At 40.6% G+C, this 17042-nt stretch overlaps 2 protein-coding genes across 2 annotated transcripts in view; one reads left to right on the top strand and one right to left on the bottom strand.

The window, feature by feature from the left end:
- Positions 1–12274, bottom strand: part of SENP7 (SUMO specific peptidase 7) — a 44431-nt gene extending 32157 nt beyond the window's left edge. Inside the window, 5 exon segments of the mRNA XM_037378328.1 lie at positions 6015–6109; positions 8423–8493; positions 8496–8529; positions 11033–11070; positions 12191–12274. Of these exon segments, the coding sequence (XP_037234225.1) occupies positions 6015–6109; positions 8423–8493; positions 8496–8529; positions 11033–11059 (227 nt within the window). The 5' untranslated portion in view covers positions 11060–11070; positions 12191–12274.
- Positions 11810–16667, top strand: LOC119143562 (putative protein FAM172B). Its single transcript, XM_037377938.1, is given in 4 exon segments — positions 11810–12275; positions 15071–15159; positions 15371–15887; positions 15890–16667. Coding segments are annotated over 4 exon segments (1578 nt in total). The 3' UTR covers positions 16396–16667.
- The last annotated feature ends 375 nt before the right edge of the window (positions 16668–17042 follow it).

Genomic DNA, 17042 nt, shown 5'->3' with positions numbered 1-17042 from the left:
CCCCAGTGGATTGTCTTGCACACACCGCACCTTGGAGACCGCTATCTAGACAGTGGATGATAAACCTAAATGGTTCCCATTCAAAGCTAAGTAACTTAAGCCCAAGTGAAGGCAGTTTTGTCCACTCTTTTGGCTTCTCTTAGTTTTTCCTTGGGAAATTTCTAAGTATTAAAGAGCTAACGCTTTGTCTCAAGAAAACAAAATGCTGAGGGATTAAAAAACAACAAAACAGCAACCGTAAATTAAGGCACTCTGACCAAGAATCAGGACAAAACTGAAAGCATTGTGTTAACAGATTGGTTCTAATTAGCTGTTGGAAAAACAATCCAGGGTTTCTGAAGTGAGACTGACTCTATGAAGGCAATGAGAAGTTATATGTACAAAGTCAGTCTCATTAGAAAACTAACTTCAACCACAGAAGTGCTCCAAAAGGTTTCGGACAGTCAGGAAAAGGCAGGTATACATTTGCTTTTATACCTAGACCTGTATATGCTGTATGACTACTAATACAAAGAACTGCCGTTTTTAACAATCTCTTACAGAGCCTGAGCATGTGCTTCGCACACTGTGGACCCAGAAAAGGTATGTTCTACACTCCAGGGATCCAGCAAGTGGAGTTTAATTGAAATATATGCTTTAACTACTGAAAAGCTTAGAAAGTACATACAGGTCATGAGGAACAGATTAGTAACATTAGTATCTCACATGGTGGAGCCCAACTGCAGCAGCCTAGTGAGCATATACCAAGCCTGCAATGTGTTCTCAATTTAGCGTAGGAAGCAAAGACCCATTTTCTACAGAAGTCCCCACTAAGTCAGAAGTTCTAGCTTTTTTCTGGACTTCTCCAATGTTTGGAGTTGATACATTAACCAGTTTAATACCTCAGAAGGGCTTACAGTGAGTGACCAGACTTACACATCACTTGTTTGTCCAACTGTAAGGTGTATTAGAAATAAAGAATATATAAGCAGTATCCACAGAAATAAAGAACATATACATTTAAGAAACTTGATAAAGTCAGAAACACAAGAACCTATTAGACTTAGGAAAATTTACTACTAAAGCAGTTAAGGGCAGTTTCAAGGTAAAAGTCACCAACTTATGCAAATTCATCTTATGAAAGTAGACATTTACCCTTGTGCTTTAATGTGCTCCTTAAAGATAAGGAAGGTCCAAACTTACAGGTCCAGTTACCAAAGAACTGTAGTGGAAAGACATTTCACTTTTTTGGGGGCCAGAATAGATGAAGCAATGAAAAAGTAATCTGGATACCTCCTCTCTTCCTCTAACGGGACTTGACATTACAAATCAAACCTTGAAGAATCTAAATAGCATTTTTTCCTCTCAGCAATATGAAGTTGTGAATCAGAAATTGTTTCTCCTTAAAAAAAATAAAGTGTTTGAAAATCATTACTGCAGAGCACCATGAGGCAACATGTTATTCTATATCAAACATTTCAGTTCTCCTGACTAGAATCATGCTGAGCCTAACAGTCTATTTCCCAGATCTAAATTCTTTCATTCAACCTTGTAGAAGTGCCAGATATTTTTTTCTTTCTATTTCTCAAGCACTCGATACCATAATGAAGCGTTACTAGATTTAGCCTGAACTTGACAAGGTGATTAGTCCAGTGGGAACATACATGGTCTCAGAGTCTTCATTTTGATTGTACAATGAGGACTTCTAACGGTAACAAAAAAAAAAAAAGATTCCAGCCGTCAGGGTCTTTAAGAGTATCATCACAACAGAGAAAGCCCACAGCAGCAGGAGGTAGTCAGAAGCAGAGTTTCCAGTGAAACTGGATTTCATTACCTAGAGTTTGCTGGCCATCTTGTAAACTCAGGCCAGACATCCTTTGCTCATATTCACATCAGGCTAGACCTTAACAGGCCCCAGCCCCTTTGTAATTTGGTTTACTGATTTTTATTAGTGCAAAATGTTTATTGTTTCCCAATCCCTTGATTTAAATTGGTTTTATACATTTAAAAAAAAATATTACTATTTAAAACACACGCGCATGCAACCAGCATTGCACTGGAAATCTGTGCAAAGGAGAGGAGCCTTCAATAAAAAGGAAGAAAACAGTATATATTTAGATATTCTTAAAGATGTCAGTGCCAGGCTAAGGCATCATTTCTTATGCGACACTAGTCTTTGATGGAAGACATTGACAGAGCAACTAGTTGTGACCTGATCTTCAGAGCTGTACAGTGGCATCAGAGCTTTTAATGGCTTTCCTTTCTAAAAAGAGGGATGGCATTTCTTAAAAAAATTATGTCATTAAGACTGGGCATAAAAGACACTCAGGAAAAATATCTACACTTCAGCCAGCCTGTACATCTGTAAACAACAGCTGGGACACAGATCTCCAAGTTACCTGTTAAACTGTCCAGAAAATAAAGCAAGTAATGCAAAAGACATTTCAAGAGATAGAAGTTAGTGTCAAGCAGGGAAAAAAAGCAAAATACACACTAAAAGCAAGTCCCACCAGCAGACTCAGAAAGTAATCTGCACAACAGTAAGACTGGAGGCATCTTGGTAATGGAAAACCAAAGATGATTATTTTTGCCTCTAAAGCAAGCACCTACCACACCCCCTCTTCTCTATCACCACAAAACAGAAAAAGTACAGAAGCAAAGGTAACAAAAACACATATGTAAGGACAGAACAGACAAAATCTATTTATTGTGAAAAATGCTTTTTGCTGCTCCTGGCAAGTCTCATATCACTTTTCACAAGCAAAAAAAGGATTATCTTACTTTATAAGGTACAGGACTAAATGCTATTAATTGTTGGCACCCCTTTGGGGAAAATGTTTGATTTTATTTCACCCAGTAATGAGAGCTGCTAGATCCAGTTCTTTTCTCAATGATCATATTTGTGTACACACCAGTGTTGTAACCACCGGCTCCAATTTGTTCAAATTTGTATTAGAAAGTGATGTAAAAAAAAGACCAAAAGGAGTCCATAGCCTCCAGGAGTAAATTATCATCAATTGTCTACACCACCATCTTCATGCCTACATTCTTCTACTAGTAAACCCAAGTTTTGGTAAATAAATATTTTGACAGTAGAATACCACATACCATGCACGGATCACCCTTGTCAGGTCCCATAACACCTGAACATCTGTCCTGGATTTACAGAATAAAGCCACCGGTTCAGCCTGGTCCTGAGCACTGCCAGGGATGGGGCACCCATAGCTGCTCCAGGCAGCCTGTTCCCATGACTCGCCACTCTCATAGTGAACAATTTGTTCTTAGTATCTAATCTAAATCTACCCTCTTTCAGTTTAAAACCATTCCCCCTTGTCCTATCGCTACCTGCCTCTGTAAAAAGTCCCTCCCCAGCCTTCTTGTTGGCCCCTTTAGGTACTTTAGGTCCCCCCAGAGCCTTCTCTTCTCCAGGCTGAACATCCCAACTCTCTCAGCCTGTCTCACAGGAGAGGTGCTCTAGCCCCTGATCATCTTTGTGGCCTCCTCTGGACTTGCTCCAACAGGTCCACATCCTTTTTATGCTGGGGAGCCCCAGAACTGAACACAGTACCCCAGATGGGGTCTCACGAGAGCAGCATAGAGGGGAAGAATCACTTCCCTCAACCTGCTGGCCACACTGCTTTGGATGCAGCCCAGGATACAGTTAGCTTTCTGGGCTGCCGGCACACATTGCCAGGCCATGTTGAGCTTCTTGTCCACCAACACCCGCAACTCCTTCTCCTCAGGGCTGCTGTATTTGTGCTCAGGAATGCCCTGACACAGGTGCAAGACCTTACACCTGGCCTTGTTGAACTTCATAAGGTTCACACGGACCCACCTCTCCAGCCTGTCAAGGTCCCTCTGGATGGTATCCCTTCCCTCTGGCATGTTGGCTGCACCACACAGCTTGGCATCAGCAGCAGACTTGCTGAGGTGCACTCAGTCCCACTGCCCATGTCGCCAACAGAGATGTTAAACAGCATCAGTCCCACTACTGACCCCTGAGGAATGCCACTCATCACTGGTCTCCACTTGGACATTGAGCCATTGACCACAACTCTGAGCATGACCATTCAGCCAATTCCTTATCCACCAATTAGTCCATCCCTCAGACCCATGTCTCTCCAGTTTAGATGCAAGGATGTTGTGCATTTTGGATGAAACATGCCTCCTAAAACATTTGGGATTAGCTGCTATCAATAAAGATGACTTTTTAAAACATCAGGAGCTAACAGGAGTTTGTCATTAAGACATTTCCTGCTTTTCAATGAAAATGAAAGATTCCTCATTGGGAAGGAGGAGCAGAGGAACTTTTGCATCAGAAAGATTCTCATCATGCCACTTCACTCTTCCGAGTTTTGTCAGTTCTCAGACTTTTTCTCAACACACACCACCTCTTTAGAAGCTGTGGGCTCTTTCTACTTATTATCCAAAGAGGTCAGCGTGTCGATTTTGACATTCTGAGAAACACTGGGTACCCAAATGGAATATTTAGAACAAGCTTTATTGCAGACAAGGGAATTAAGTTTTTTTACAGAAAATCAAGTTAGTCTCTAGACACTTGTATTTTCTGAGGACTTAAACGCACAGGTTTAATATCTGAATATTTACTGTCTCTTTACAGTCCAAATATTTTTTCATTAATATTCTGGCAAGAATTTTGGTAAAAATGATGGAACACTGACTAATGCTACTTGAAAGTCTCTTGCATATCAAAATTAACATACATAACAGATCCAAAGGTAGCTTGCTTCTGCTTTTTTTCCCCTCAATGTTGAAAGGTCAGTTCAAAGCTTACTAAAAGACCTTTAGAGAGTAGTATCAGGCATAAACCGTTTCACAGCACAATCAAAACTCAGGAAACTACAACCAAGATTGCTTTTAAATTCTGCTAGGTTGACCCTGTGAGCCACTCCCTCAGTTCAAGTTACCAAGAGAAGCATTTTGAGATTACTACATGTAAAATTGACAGCTATGCCTCTGAGGAAGTATGAAAAAATTTCACAATCTTATAAAAGTTCATCTCTTCTCTGCAACAGTTTGAAGCATTCTGAATATAAAGACCAGGCTATGCACAGGTCACAAAAATACCGAATTCAGCAGTGTCAAAATCACCTGCTGTCATTAAGCACTTATATTACCTGTGCACTTTGCTTTTAACAGCCTCTCCTGACAAGAAATCACTTATGGTCCAGTTCCAGTCACAAAATGGGACAGAGAATGTATACACTTATTCAGATTTGAATGATTTGTGGAATAATAATAGTTTCATTAAGATAAATATAATTCATTTCATCATGAAGTCATGTTTCCTAGCTGCCGTTAATGAATTTAATTCTGTATTTTCAATTTAATTTGTCAACTACAGCACTCAGAGCTTCAACATTTTCTCAGTTAAACAATTATCTATCTGAAAGCTTCACAGAAGACTATTTTAAATAATTTGCTATAATCTCAAAGAAACCAAGATCTTTGCTCTTGGCCACAGAGTATAAAGCAGCAGCACATCAGCAGTTTTATTTACTCACTAAGTCTTGACTGTAACACAGCGGTGGAAAATCTCTACTTTTTTTACTGCCCTCACCTAGTAATCATCATATTGTTAGATTTTTGTTGTTGTTATTAAGAGTTGATAAAGCCAGGGTAATGACTGTGGACTACAGAGCACAGTGACAAGCAAAAGATAAGCTGGGAAACTTTCTAAATATCTAAAATATCTAAGGCTAGAATGGTAATTTATACTTTGAGAGCAATGAACATTTCCAGGATACCAAGCAGATCAACAAGCAGTAATTCTTCTAGCAAATATTGCATTCCCTTTCCAATGTTGCAGTCTTGTGTTGTGTTAAAACAAAGGAAAAGTTACAGTTGCCACTGAATAACTGAAACATGATTCCTGAAGGTGGGCTACCCAACAGCTTGAAAACCATCTCTGCGTGACACAAATAATTACCTAGAGACCAGAAACACCCACCTTCAAGAAAGATTATGAAACTCCAAATACACAGAGAGGAACTAATCTAGAGATTACTTCTTACCCAGTTGATTCTTGATCATTAGAGCTGTGTCTGTGGCAGTCCTTTTGCCTTCTTCCCTTTGTGGAAGGCTCTCTGTTGTTGGCACTCGATTTCCACTGAAATAAAACATAAAAATGGCAGGTTCAAACAGACATAAATATGTCATAATGACTATTACACAAGAAAAAGGGAACAATGTCAGACACCAAAACAATGCAACCGATGAAATGAAGCAGATCCACAAAGAGTTTATACAACAATTTTGCAAAGAATGAATTTGATCTAAAGCACCCACATACCATCTGACCTTGAATGCAATGTTTTTTCTCCTAAAAAAATCTGACAATACAGAACAATTATTTCCCTATATAAAGGAAGACTATCTCGAACAGAGACTTAAATGTTAGGCATCTTTTACATAAAGTAGAGGTTATCTTGTGTATTTTTGATTAAGTCCATGCATTTAAGCAAACTGTATGCCACTATAAGATACAAAATTCTGAGAAGGAAAAGGAAATTGAAGGTTTGGTACTTGGGTGGCAAAATTGACAAGAGCAAGACTTCAGTTTTTCCAAAATTCTCTTACCTTACCAGAATGCACTCATAGTTTTAAATCAAATAAATGAAGCCCCACCAAAACATCGTTATTTCTGCAATTCCAGACACCTGTCTCCCTCTGCCATCACTTCCTCCTAATCTCTCCTCTTTTTTTTTTTTCTTTTAATGTTAGGGATGATAAACTAAACATGTTTGAAAATTATGCCAGTCAGGCTGAAAGCAGACAAACTTACATTCATTTCTGTTTAAGCATGAGGTGAAAGGGCATCTGGAAAATTCATGCCCATGCATATTTTACATACTGCAGTGAAGTCTGAAACATGCATCACCAATCAATCTTTTCCCTACCATAGAGGTTGACTCTAATGGAAAATGCCCTTGTTATTTACTCAGCCACTCTCACCTTCAAACATCATCTTGCTCATCCCACAGCACTGGTCCTCAAGCATGTTAGAGAACGATATGCCCAAATCACTGAAAGCTGCACAAAATTTCTCAAACAACATGGAGCCAACTCTGGCAACATTAAATAAACTACAACAGACCTCTGCATGGATAAACCAGTAATATTTCTTTTAATTACACTACCTCATGAGCAACCTTTAAAGTATAATATAAAGACTAGTCAGTGTTTAAAGCATACAAAATACATAGACACAGGTAGGAAAAACAAGAAATGGAAAGTTAGAGAATATACAGGAATTAACAAGGGGGAAAAAAAAAAAGAGATTTTTCAATTCTCCCCCCAGCCTCACCACTGTTTTTAGAGGCAGAGAGAAAGACAGGAAGAACTCCATGCAAGTGCTGTCTGGCTCTGCCCAAGAGACTGCTGCTTGTAACCACAAGAGACACTACTTACAACTTCAAAACATGACTGTAATTGGATGCTCTGCTCACTTAAAGTATTGACTGTATATAATGCAACCATACAGTGAGTTTGTGTTGCAGCACCCTCAAATGACCTGGCCTACCAAAAGACCTGGATCACATTATCACCATTACCTTAAGTCAAAAAATTCCTAAATTCCCTCACTAGGTTTTTATAACTCTGCTGTGGGGGAGCCTGTTTGTCCAGCCCCACAATTCTGAAAGCACCAAAACCAGCAACAAATTCAATGCTGAGCTAAAAAAGACAAGAGTAGCAAAGTATGCTTCCAAAACTTGGCATTTTAAAAATGCTTACTGAATTTGGAACAGATTTATAGAAGCAAATATTTACTTCTATACATGACTGAGATGATCAAGACAGTAATTTAGATATTATATCTAAATATATAAACAGATATATTTATATATATATTTATAAATATATAAAAATAGATAATAATCAAGATACATGCAATTTAAGTACTCTTACAGTCTTTTGGTTATAATACCAAAATCAGTTTTTTCTGTACTAATAATTCTGTTGGAAGTCATACAATACTTAAGACATTCCCTTAAAGTTTAAGCTCTTGGATACAAATAATGACTAAGTGAAAACTCAATGTAAAGACTATTTCCGTATCTTAACAAAAAGTTTGGTGACCTGACTATACACTGAAAAGGTCAGTACTCAGAAGACAATTAACTAATAAAAACAAATTGTATTTGTCTTTGAATTCATCAATTTCCAAGATAATTTCAAACTACACCTGAAGACCAACTCTGCTTTTTAAAGATTTAGGTGGCCACTACAGCATTAAGACTCCCATCTCTGTACACTTGCAGGCTGATTTCAGGCCTACACACATCTCTTTCCAAGACAATCTGGGTCAGATATTGGTCACAAGCCAGCATTCAGTAATGGAAAAATCTGGCCTCCAATACAGATCCAAAACCCCATATAACATTCTCCTATGCACTTTAAACCCCAAAGAACTTCTCTTTACCTCTTTTAAAGGGTAGTCCCAATGGTGGGAGCCTGGGAGCCTTGCCAAAGGGGACTGAACATGGACATCTCTGACTTGGTGTTTGCTTTCTTCTTTGGTATACGAAACTGAAAATAGACGGTTACATGCACAATAAAACTAAATTATCCACTGATGCTATCAGCTGACATGTACAAAGTTTTCTTAACTGTCAGGAAAAATAATAAAGTTGCAAGGGAAACACTGACCTGTGACTTTTAAATTAAACACTCTGATTGATGCTCAATCCTAAATCATGTCATACCACATGAGGAGCTAGTTTTAACACATGAACCGTCTGAAAAAAGCTCTTCCTATTAACTTTACAAGTTCAAGCATGTGCCCCAAAAGTGAGAACCAATCTACTAGCACATAGTTTTCTTAGTTCCCTCTGATTTGTTTACATTCTCTAAGCTGAGATGATTAAAGAGAAAAAAATAGCTGAATCTCACACCAGGTTTGCACTCAAAGAATTTCAGGATGAACAGCAATTATATCTTAGAATAGTACTACTACTTTAGTGTGATAATTTAGCATCAATACACTATAATCTACTCCAAATAATATCAGCTACTGTCGTTGCCAAATGTATAAAATTACAAAGCGGAACCAGTGTTTTGAAAGTAATGACCGAAAGGTAAAGCAGTTAGTAACTTGTAGAAATTTCCCAACTTAGAAAAACCATGTAGGAATTAACATTAATTCATTCAAATTCAAAACAAAAAAGGTCAAACTAAATTCCTACCATTACCAAGATGTTCATTAGGACAAGGAAAGAGGATGACATTTCCTATCAGTTAATTATACCAGTTGAATAATAATGAACTGAAAGAGTAGAAGTGCAAGCCTTGCCATTTCTCCAGGTATCCTGAGAAGCAGAACCTTACACTGCAAATGCAACTACATTACATGTATCAGAGAGGGAATGCAACATTTACATCTTCCAGACAACCCAGATATGTCTGCCAGGAAAAAGCTTTAGCTACTTCATATGATGGCCACCATCAAGTGTATTATGAATTTAATTTGCAAGCTGCCAGACGCCCTACCTTGTAACATGAAATTAGAAGCAAGGACTCCAGAGCAGCAATGTTAACTGCTTAATTATTAACACAGAAACTGCATTTATTAGCTTGGTAGATTGTCCTTCAAACAGACCATAACTGCAGCATACCATACCATGACACAATCCTTCAGTTCTTCATTTTGAATTGTGAGTGCTCTTATTCCTTCTCTACACTTCTTTGAAACAAGTATTTATTTTTTTAGTATTTAGACCTGAATTTCTATACAGTACCTCAAACTGCTTTTGCTGGTCAAACACTGTAATAACAAATACGCCTTTAATAACAGGTTCCTCAAATTATAAAGGATGTAAATGTTATGCACCAGCAACAACTTCCAATACAAGTAATGCACTTCATTCAATCAACATTTAAGGATTGAAAGTAGACATCTGCTTATTCAAGAAGGTCTCTCTCTGCGATTAGATTGTTTGATTTCTTACTTTTTTCTTTTTTCAAGAAATGGCCTACAAGCATGTTTTATCAGTCGGAACACATTCTTCTGACCTGCACCTTAATGGCCAAGTACAAATTTCTTAGTTCAGAACTCCTCCACCTGCAGCCTGACTGGTTGTTTCTGTTACGAGTTTCCTAAGAACACATGCTTATCTAAACTTTAAATGTGCATTTAAAGCTACAGAGGTTCAGATAACGTCTGTAATAACATAAGAGATGACACTAAGAACAGATAAGGTCAGACTCAGAAAACAGAAAGAGGTAGACAGAAAGGGATAAAAAGCACAAGGTACTTAATCAGCAGAATTTCCACTTCACTATAAAGTATCTTCCCTAATGTTTGTACTCATTAAGATACCGATTTGCAGTGCCCACAACTGACTTACAGAACAACCACAAAGTCAAGAGGTAACAACAGAGACCTGTATCTATGGTAAGTGCAATGTATGCAGCTGCCTCAACTTTTCCCTAACAGAAAGCCACTAACTCAACACATAAGTGCGCACGCACATGTAAGACTCCTCATCTAAACCAGCACCTGTAGGAGCAAGGGCCAGAGAAAGCATATAAACAAGGTGCTGGAAATAGCTTATTTCTAAAACATTAGACAGTCTGGACCTTACCTGATCAGACCAGCTGCTATCCCCATAACTTGTTTTTACCAGTGCTTCCATCGGTAGAAACTACTACTAATAGGGATAGTTCAGAAAAAATAAACACTAGCATAAGTAGTCTCTGAACACATCTCTGCAGAAAACTAAATATTATGCAGCTGCTCTACTTACTTCAGCATTACTCTTAATACTTCAGATGTTAGCTTAGGTCTTAAAATACCCCTGGAAACACGCTGTTTATATGCGATCAAATGTAAAGCCTATCATGTATTCATACATGTTCAACAGTAGACATTACTATTGATTGCCACCAGAATAAACTGTTTCTCAGGAAAAACTGCTCCAATAAAGCAAAAGCTGGACCACTTGAGGATGAATTTGGTTGTGCAAATACCTCAGAACACTCTAGGATACTCACAGCCTCAAAGTAAATTGATGCAAATTGCAGAAACACTTACACAACTTGAAGATATTCTTCCTTCCATGGTTTTCTCTACTGAAAAAGATAAAAAATAAGCTTAGCAATTTGTAGTTTATTTATTCAGAGAGAAGTAGGACCACAGCAGTAGGTACCAAGCAAGAAGAAAATCATTTTTGAACAGGCTAGCACAAATAAAACTCATTTATAGAATGGTTTGGGTTGGAAGGGGTCTTTAAAAGATCATCTAGTTCTAAGCCCTCTGCCACGAGAGGGGCACCTTCCACCACACCAGGCTGCTCCCAGCCCTGTCCAGCCTGGCCTTGAGCCCTGCCAGGGATGGGGCACCCACAGCTGCTCTGGGCAGCCTCTGCCAGCGCCATGTTGCCCTCATCATAAAACATTTCCTCCTTATGTCCAACCTAAGCTTACCCTCTTTATGTTTGAAACCAGCACCCCTTGTCCTGTTGCTACAGGCCTGGGTAAGCAGTCACTAGCAGCCCCAACACCAGAGACGCGTGCCTGGGGCAAGGCTCAGGGCTGTCAGCATGGGCAGGACTAGTAACAAAATTTTCACCAGAATTTATCCTTACTGAGGCATTTACTCTTAACTCCACCCCCCGGCAAGCACATAACCAACAACAAGCAATTCGGGCTTTGATTTTAAAGCGAAAAGGTATCACAGAAAGCATCTGTAACGCTGCAAGACCTCTAAGAACAACAAGAATTCAACAATTCTTGTTAACAGATAAACTCCTCCATCCGCGAAAGGACACCACTTCAGAGCTTCCAGCGTGCCCAGGGCTTGACTCTCTTTATGAATACCCTGTATGGCTGCAGCGTAAGCCCCTCGGACCTTGCAGCTCGGCCGCAGTCGCTCAAGGCGACCAGGAGGCACTTGCACCCAGCTCAGCGGCTTCCGGGCCCGCAGGCCCAGCGCCCCGGGGGCGCGGCACCCCCACGGCAGGCACAGGGCAAGCCAGCGTGCCGCCGGCACCGCCCGCTGCCAAGGGCCAACGCTGGCAAAGGGCGGCCGCCGGGCCGCTCTGAAGGAAGTGGGGGCCGCAGGAGCCCACCGCTGCCCAGCCCGGGAGGCCCCACGCCCCCTCACGAAGGGGGAGCCTCACCGCCTCCCCACCCCCGCCTACCGGCTCCGCTCGCCCGGCGCGGGCGGCCCAGCCGCGACCAGCGGACACACCAACGGCGCAGGGTAGCCCCACCAGCCGGCTTTGCTTCCTCGGGCCTCCCTCGCCGGCGGCCGGGCGGTGCGGGCGACCCGCACGGTAGGCGTTCACCGCCCCGCTGTTGTTTACCCAGGCCCCGCAGCCGCCTGCGCAGCTTCTGCGGGCGCTTCCGGGCCCCGCCCCGCAACTGCTGCAAGCGCCGCCGCGCGCGCCCTCTGCCGCCCCGCTGAGGCGCTGCCCCCCGCCCACCTCCCCCTTACGCCCGCTCCCTCACAGCCTCTCCGGCTTTTGACTTTCCTGCGCCTACCCTGACGCGGAGCCCTGAAGGGGAAGAGTGCCCGTGACGGGGAGCGTTGCAGCGCCATAGGCGGGCCGCCGCACCCACCCCCCGCACCGGTAGACGTGTGAACGCAATAAAACATAAAGGCAGCACAGGCTAGCACGCGTGAGGGAGGCATGCTACAATTTGTGGGAGGCCTCGAGAAAAACTCGGGATTTGTAAAGAAGTAGCGCTCAACCCAGCCGATGTGGACTGGCATTGTGCCTCGCTAATCACTTCTCCCTCAGGCTTCAGCCCTTACCTCGGCCACAGCCTGGCCCCAGGTTCAGGTGTAAATTACAACCAGGAGGTGTTGATTTGTAACTTGGAACATCTGAAACCCTTTAGATGGCCCTAACTGTTAGCAGCTGATAGATTTTAAAGATAAGCCCCAGAATAAAGTCTGTAACAGTAAGGAAACCTGAATTACAATGGGTTTTGTTGGGTGGTTGTTCTGTTGTTTTTTTCACACAGAGGAATTGTCTACAGTCTTTTGAGTAAAAAAGATTTCCATCTATGACTATGACAGATTTTACAGGAGAGCATATGGTAATGTTGGCTGTAAATAGAATAGTGTTTTAAAATGGAAAATTTCATAAAGAGTAATAATTATACTGTAATAGTTCAGCACATGCTAACTGCTAACATGCTAACAAATGATAGCTGAATTTACAGCTGAAACATTTCATGATCCAAACAGAAAAGTGGGAGGAAGGGAAAGAGGGATTTTTTTCCCCCAACAGTAATTTTTGCAGTCAAAATAGCAATCGTAAAAACTACCAGAATAAACAACTGAATGCTGCATTTATATAGACAATGAAGTAGAAGCAGCAGCTAACACTGAGTGAGAATGCAGATTTGCCGAAAAGGAGTTATATCTATGTAACTGCTGCTTTTAAAATCTGTAAATGGCATTACTACAATAAAATCAGTCCTCTAGACTAGTAAGTATATGATTCTAAGGTGCTACTTAAGTGATAACCTACTATAAACTGCTTTAGAACTTTGCAGTTTGCACCTTGAAGGGAATTTTAGGAAGTCATACCTATGCCTGGTGTAGAACTGTTTTGTGGGTTTTTTATTCTGCCTCCTGAAATCTTCAGAAATGTTTCACAACGATCTTTAAAGTAGATATTCAAGTAAATGTTCAATATTACATACACAGGGTTTAATTTGGAATCACATAGCCTAGTTTTGTTTTGTTGCTAGTAGCTGAAGAGGAAAATAGCTCTTACTATAGAGCTAATAGCATTCTGTTCGTACTATGTTGGGAAACTACAGTCTCCAACCTTTTAGGGGTGAGGAGAGAAAGGGACTGAGAGAAGCACTGGACAGCATGCCACTCTGTGGGGAAACTGCATTTACCTATTCCTAATTGCTATGGAATGCTTTCTCTGAGCTTCATCTTTTTCCACACACGTCTTTCCTTAAACTGTGTCCATTGTCCTCCCGTTTCATTGCATGGGGATTACAGCGTGAATGTGGGTAGCTTCCTCCCTACTAAATATGATCTGTTTTGAGTGAATTGCCCATATTTCAGTAGTGTAGCAAACAGTGTCCTCCCATCTCCTCTGTGTCTGTCATGTCTTCCTGCAAAATGAAAAAAAATCATAGATGAACGTGTGCCCTTGCAACTTCTTTGTGCTGTTTCCATACCAAGAAACTGGTAAGACAGTAAATGGCTTTATATATCATAGAATCTGGGGGTATTTTTACCTTTTATATGTGTACTTATTACATGAGATTAAAAAAACAGAAGGTACCATTTTCTAACCTGCTCTGTATTGATTAGAAGACAAGAAAGATGACATCTCTGACCCAATGGAGATTGCTCAAAAGGAAAATGTATATGGTGTTGCTCTGTTCAAATTATTTGGACAGATTTGTTTTTTTTTTTAATTTGGAAGGGTAAGAAACAATTTTCAATATGCTAAGCAGCTTATTCAAGGAAGCTTGCATTCCATGAAGGAGTTGGGCTCCAGCTCAAGTCACTTACATGAAAATTTTCAGATTGCTTTCTGTCCTAGTAATTAGCTTTTCAGACGGTACAGTGAGTTTTACCATAGTCAGAATGGGATTTACTGTGTCCTAAATGCCTCTGTTAGTTCAGCATGAAAAATTTAAAGGTATATAGTAGCTTGCACTAATGTTTTTTTGCCAAATTTAACTTTGTATAAACCATTTGTCAAAAAAATTGCTGCCAAAAAGATTAAGATGATTAATTAGTTTTAAAAATACTGTAATTGTGGGAATGTAATGCTTGTAAATCTTTGCTGTTAGGACAAAAATCCTGTAAAAGTAGGATTCTGACCACACTAGAGGTTACCCCATGTCTACTATACTACAGCCAGTGACAGTCAGTAGTAGACTGAAGATTTATTAGGAAAACGGAAGATTATGATAAGTTTAATTTTCCATTTGCACGGAAACCACTTCCTGGTATAATTCTTACATGAGCTGATTATTCATACAAGTCCAAATAGTTGATTTGAAAAATTATCTTAGCTGAGACCTCAATCTAATCTGATGAAAACCTGCTGCATGGACTTTCTTTTCTCCTGTTCCTGGATTGCAGTGGCTAGCTTATTCCGTCATCCATTCCACACTTTCCCTGTGGCAAGTGCTTGCAAGGATGAACGAGTAACCGGAGAGATTGGTATTAATGTACTGCTCTTGGAATTTACCAACCAAGATCTGTGAAAGGCTGTATAAGCAGCTGGTTTACTACAGACCACCACAAGATGGTCTGTATCAATAAATATATTTATTTTATTTGTAACCACTTTTAAATCTGAATTCTGATAGAAAAGGTTTTCTTTATGTCATGTTCTGTGGAGGTCTATTACTACATTAACATGGTCTTATTAATTTGTAGTGGTTACAAATACAGCACGAACTAAGTTTGAGGAAACTAACAGAGGGCTCAGAGTATCAAGAGGAACTGAAGTACGACTTCAATGTAAAAGGGGAACTGAGGCATCTGGATACAAATTAGTCCTTTGTTTTCAATTATTGCAAGAGTGCGCATGAGCAGAATCATAAACGCTATCAAGTTTTGGGACATTTGATTACCCAATATGTTTATGAGCTCCTGGAAAGAGTCTGCATGCTGCAGAAAGTTTGCATTGCTACTGATGCTACAGAGGATGAACTAAGAAGTTTCTTCTTCATGAGCAAGAATGCACTAACAAGTTCCTCTAGCCTAATAGTCCTCCTTCAAGACCGTGGAGTTTTCCGTGCTGGACAGTGGGGGCAAAGGATAATTGTCAGTGAGGGCCTGAGGCATGGAACACAAATACCATTCATCAAAATGGCCCTTCAGAACCACAGGGAAGTGATATTACTGAATCCCAATGACAACCTCGCTGATTTGAAGACTGAAAAGGAAGAGAGGCTGAAGCACTGACTTCTACACAGTCCCTCTGGTGGATCCCCAAGAGGGGCAGCAGCAGCCCTGAGGAGCATACCATGTATGTATGGGATCATCTCATTTCAAAGAGCGCAGCCAAGAACGTGGCCCTCATTGCCCATGGCTATGGTGGCTTGGTGTTTGTTGATCTGCTGGTGCAGAGAAAACAGGAGGTAATGAATAAAGTGTGCTCTGTGGCATTCATCGGCTCCGTGCACCACATACAGCACCAGAGTAGGAGGGATCCACAAATAGAAGAGTGGATACGGAAACACTGCCATGAATGGGTGTCAAACAGTAAGCCTCTAGACAAACCTCTAGGTTCTCTCATCAAAGTGAATTGTCCTGTTGTGTCTGCTGGAACAAACAAGTATGGTTTAGCACCCTCCTGCTGCTTACATGCCATCTTTAAGTACCTGAAGAGCGAGCTGAAAGCCAAGATCACAACAGCCCTTAGGTTCACCTGTTGCAACCAGAAGCAGCACAAGTAAGGAGAGAGGCAATAAAAAAAGGTATACTGATTATTTTTTTTCTCAATAGTGGCCTTTTCCTTTCATAACTGCCTCTGCACCATTCAGTCATCTAAGGACCTTCATCTCACGGTGGAGCAACTTAGGAGTTCTAAGTTTGAAGCTAGATTGCTTTTGAGAAACACAGGAATGCAAGTTAAATATTAGAAGTGCATTGTGGAAAGCTTTAAGCCACAACCCTTTGGCTCTCTGTGAAATTTAAAAGTTGTGCAAAATAAAGATGTTAAGGTATAGCGGCTCTCGTCTGTTATCATTTTTTCAAAATAAACATTCTGCAGTTATGGCTCAATAATCAGACTAAACAGACTAAACTATCAGGAAAGCACTAACTTAAGTGCATAGCTTTCATTAAAAGGACAAATCCAGAATACAAAGAGCATGTAAAGGATCTATTTCCTCCTCACTATATACCATAAAGTGTATAAAAACTTTCAAGAGCTGTAATATCCACCTTCCTCCTTGAAACATCTACTGTTGAGTTGAACAATACTTCAGGGAACTACATACCACTACCCTCCCTCCAGTCAGAGACAGTATGCCCCATGATACAGCGAGCTAAAGTAATTTCTGTTTTGAAGCCAGCAGCCAGTGAGAGTACTGGCTATGAG

Source organism: Falco rusticolus, chromosome 2, assembly GCF_015220075.1.
Source record: "Falco rusticolus isolate bFalRus1 chromosome 2, bFalRus1.pri, whole genome shotgun sequence".
NCBI classification, from domain to species: Eukaryota; Metazoa; Chordata; class Aves; order Falconiformes; family Falconidae; genus Falco; species Falco rusticolus.
This window is presented reverse-complemented; position numbering and strand designations above follow the sequence as displayed.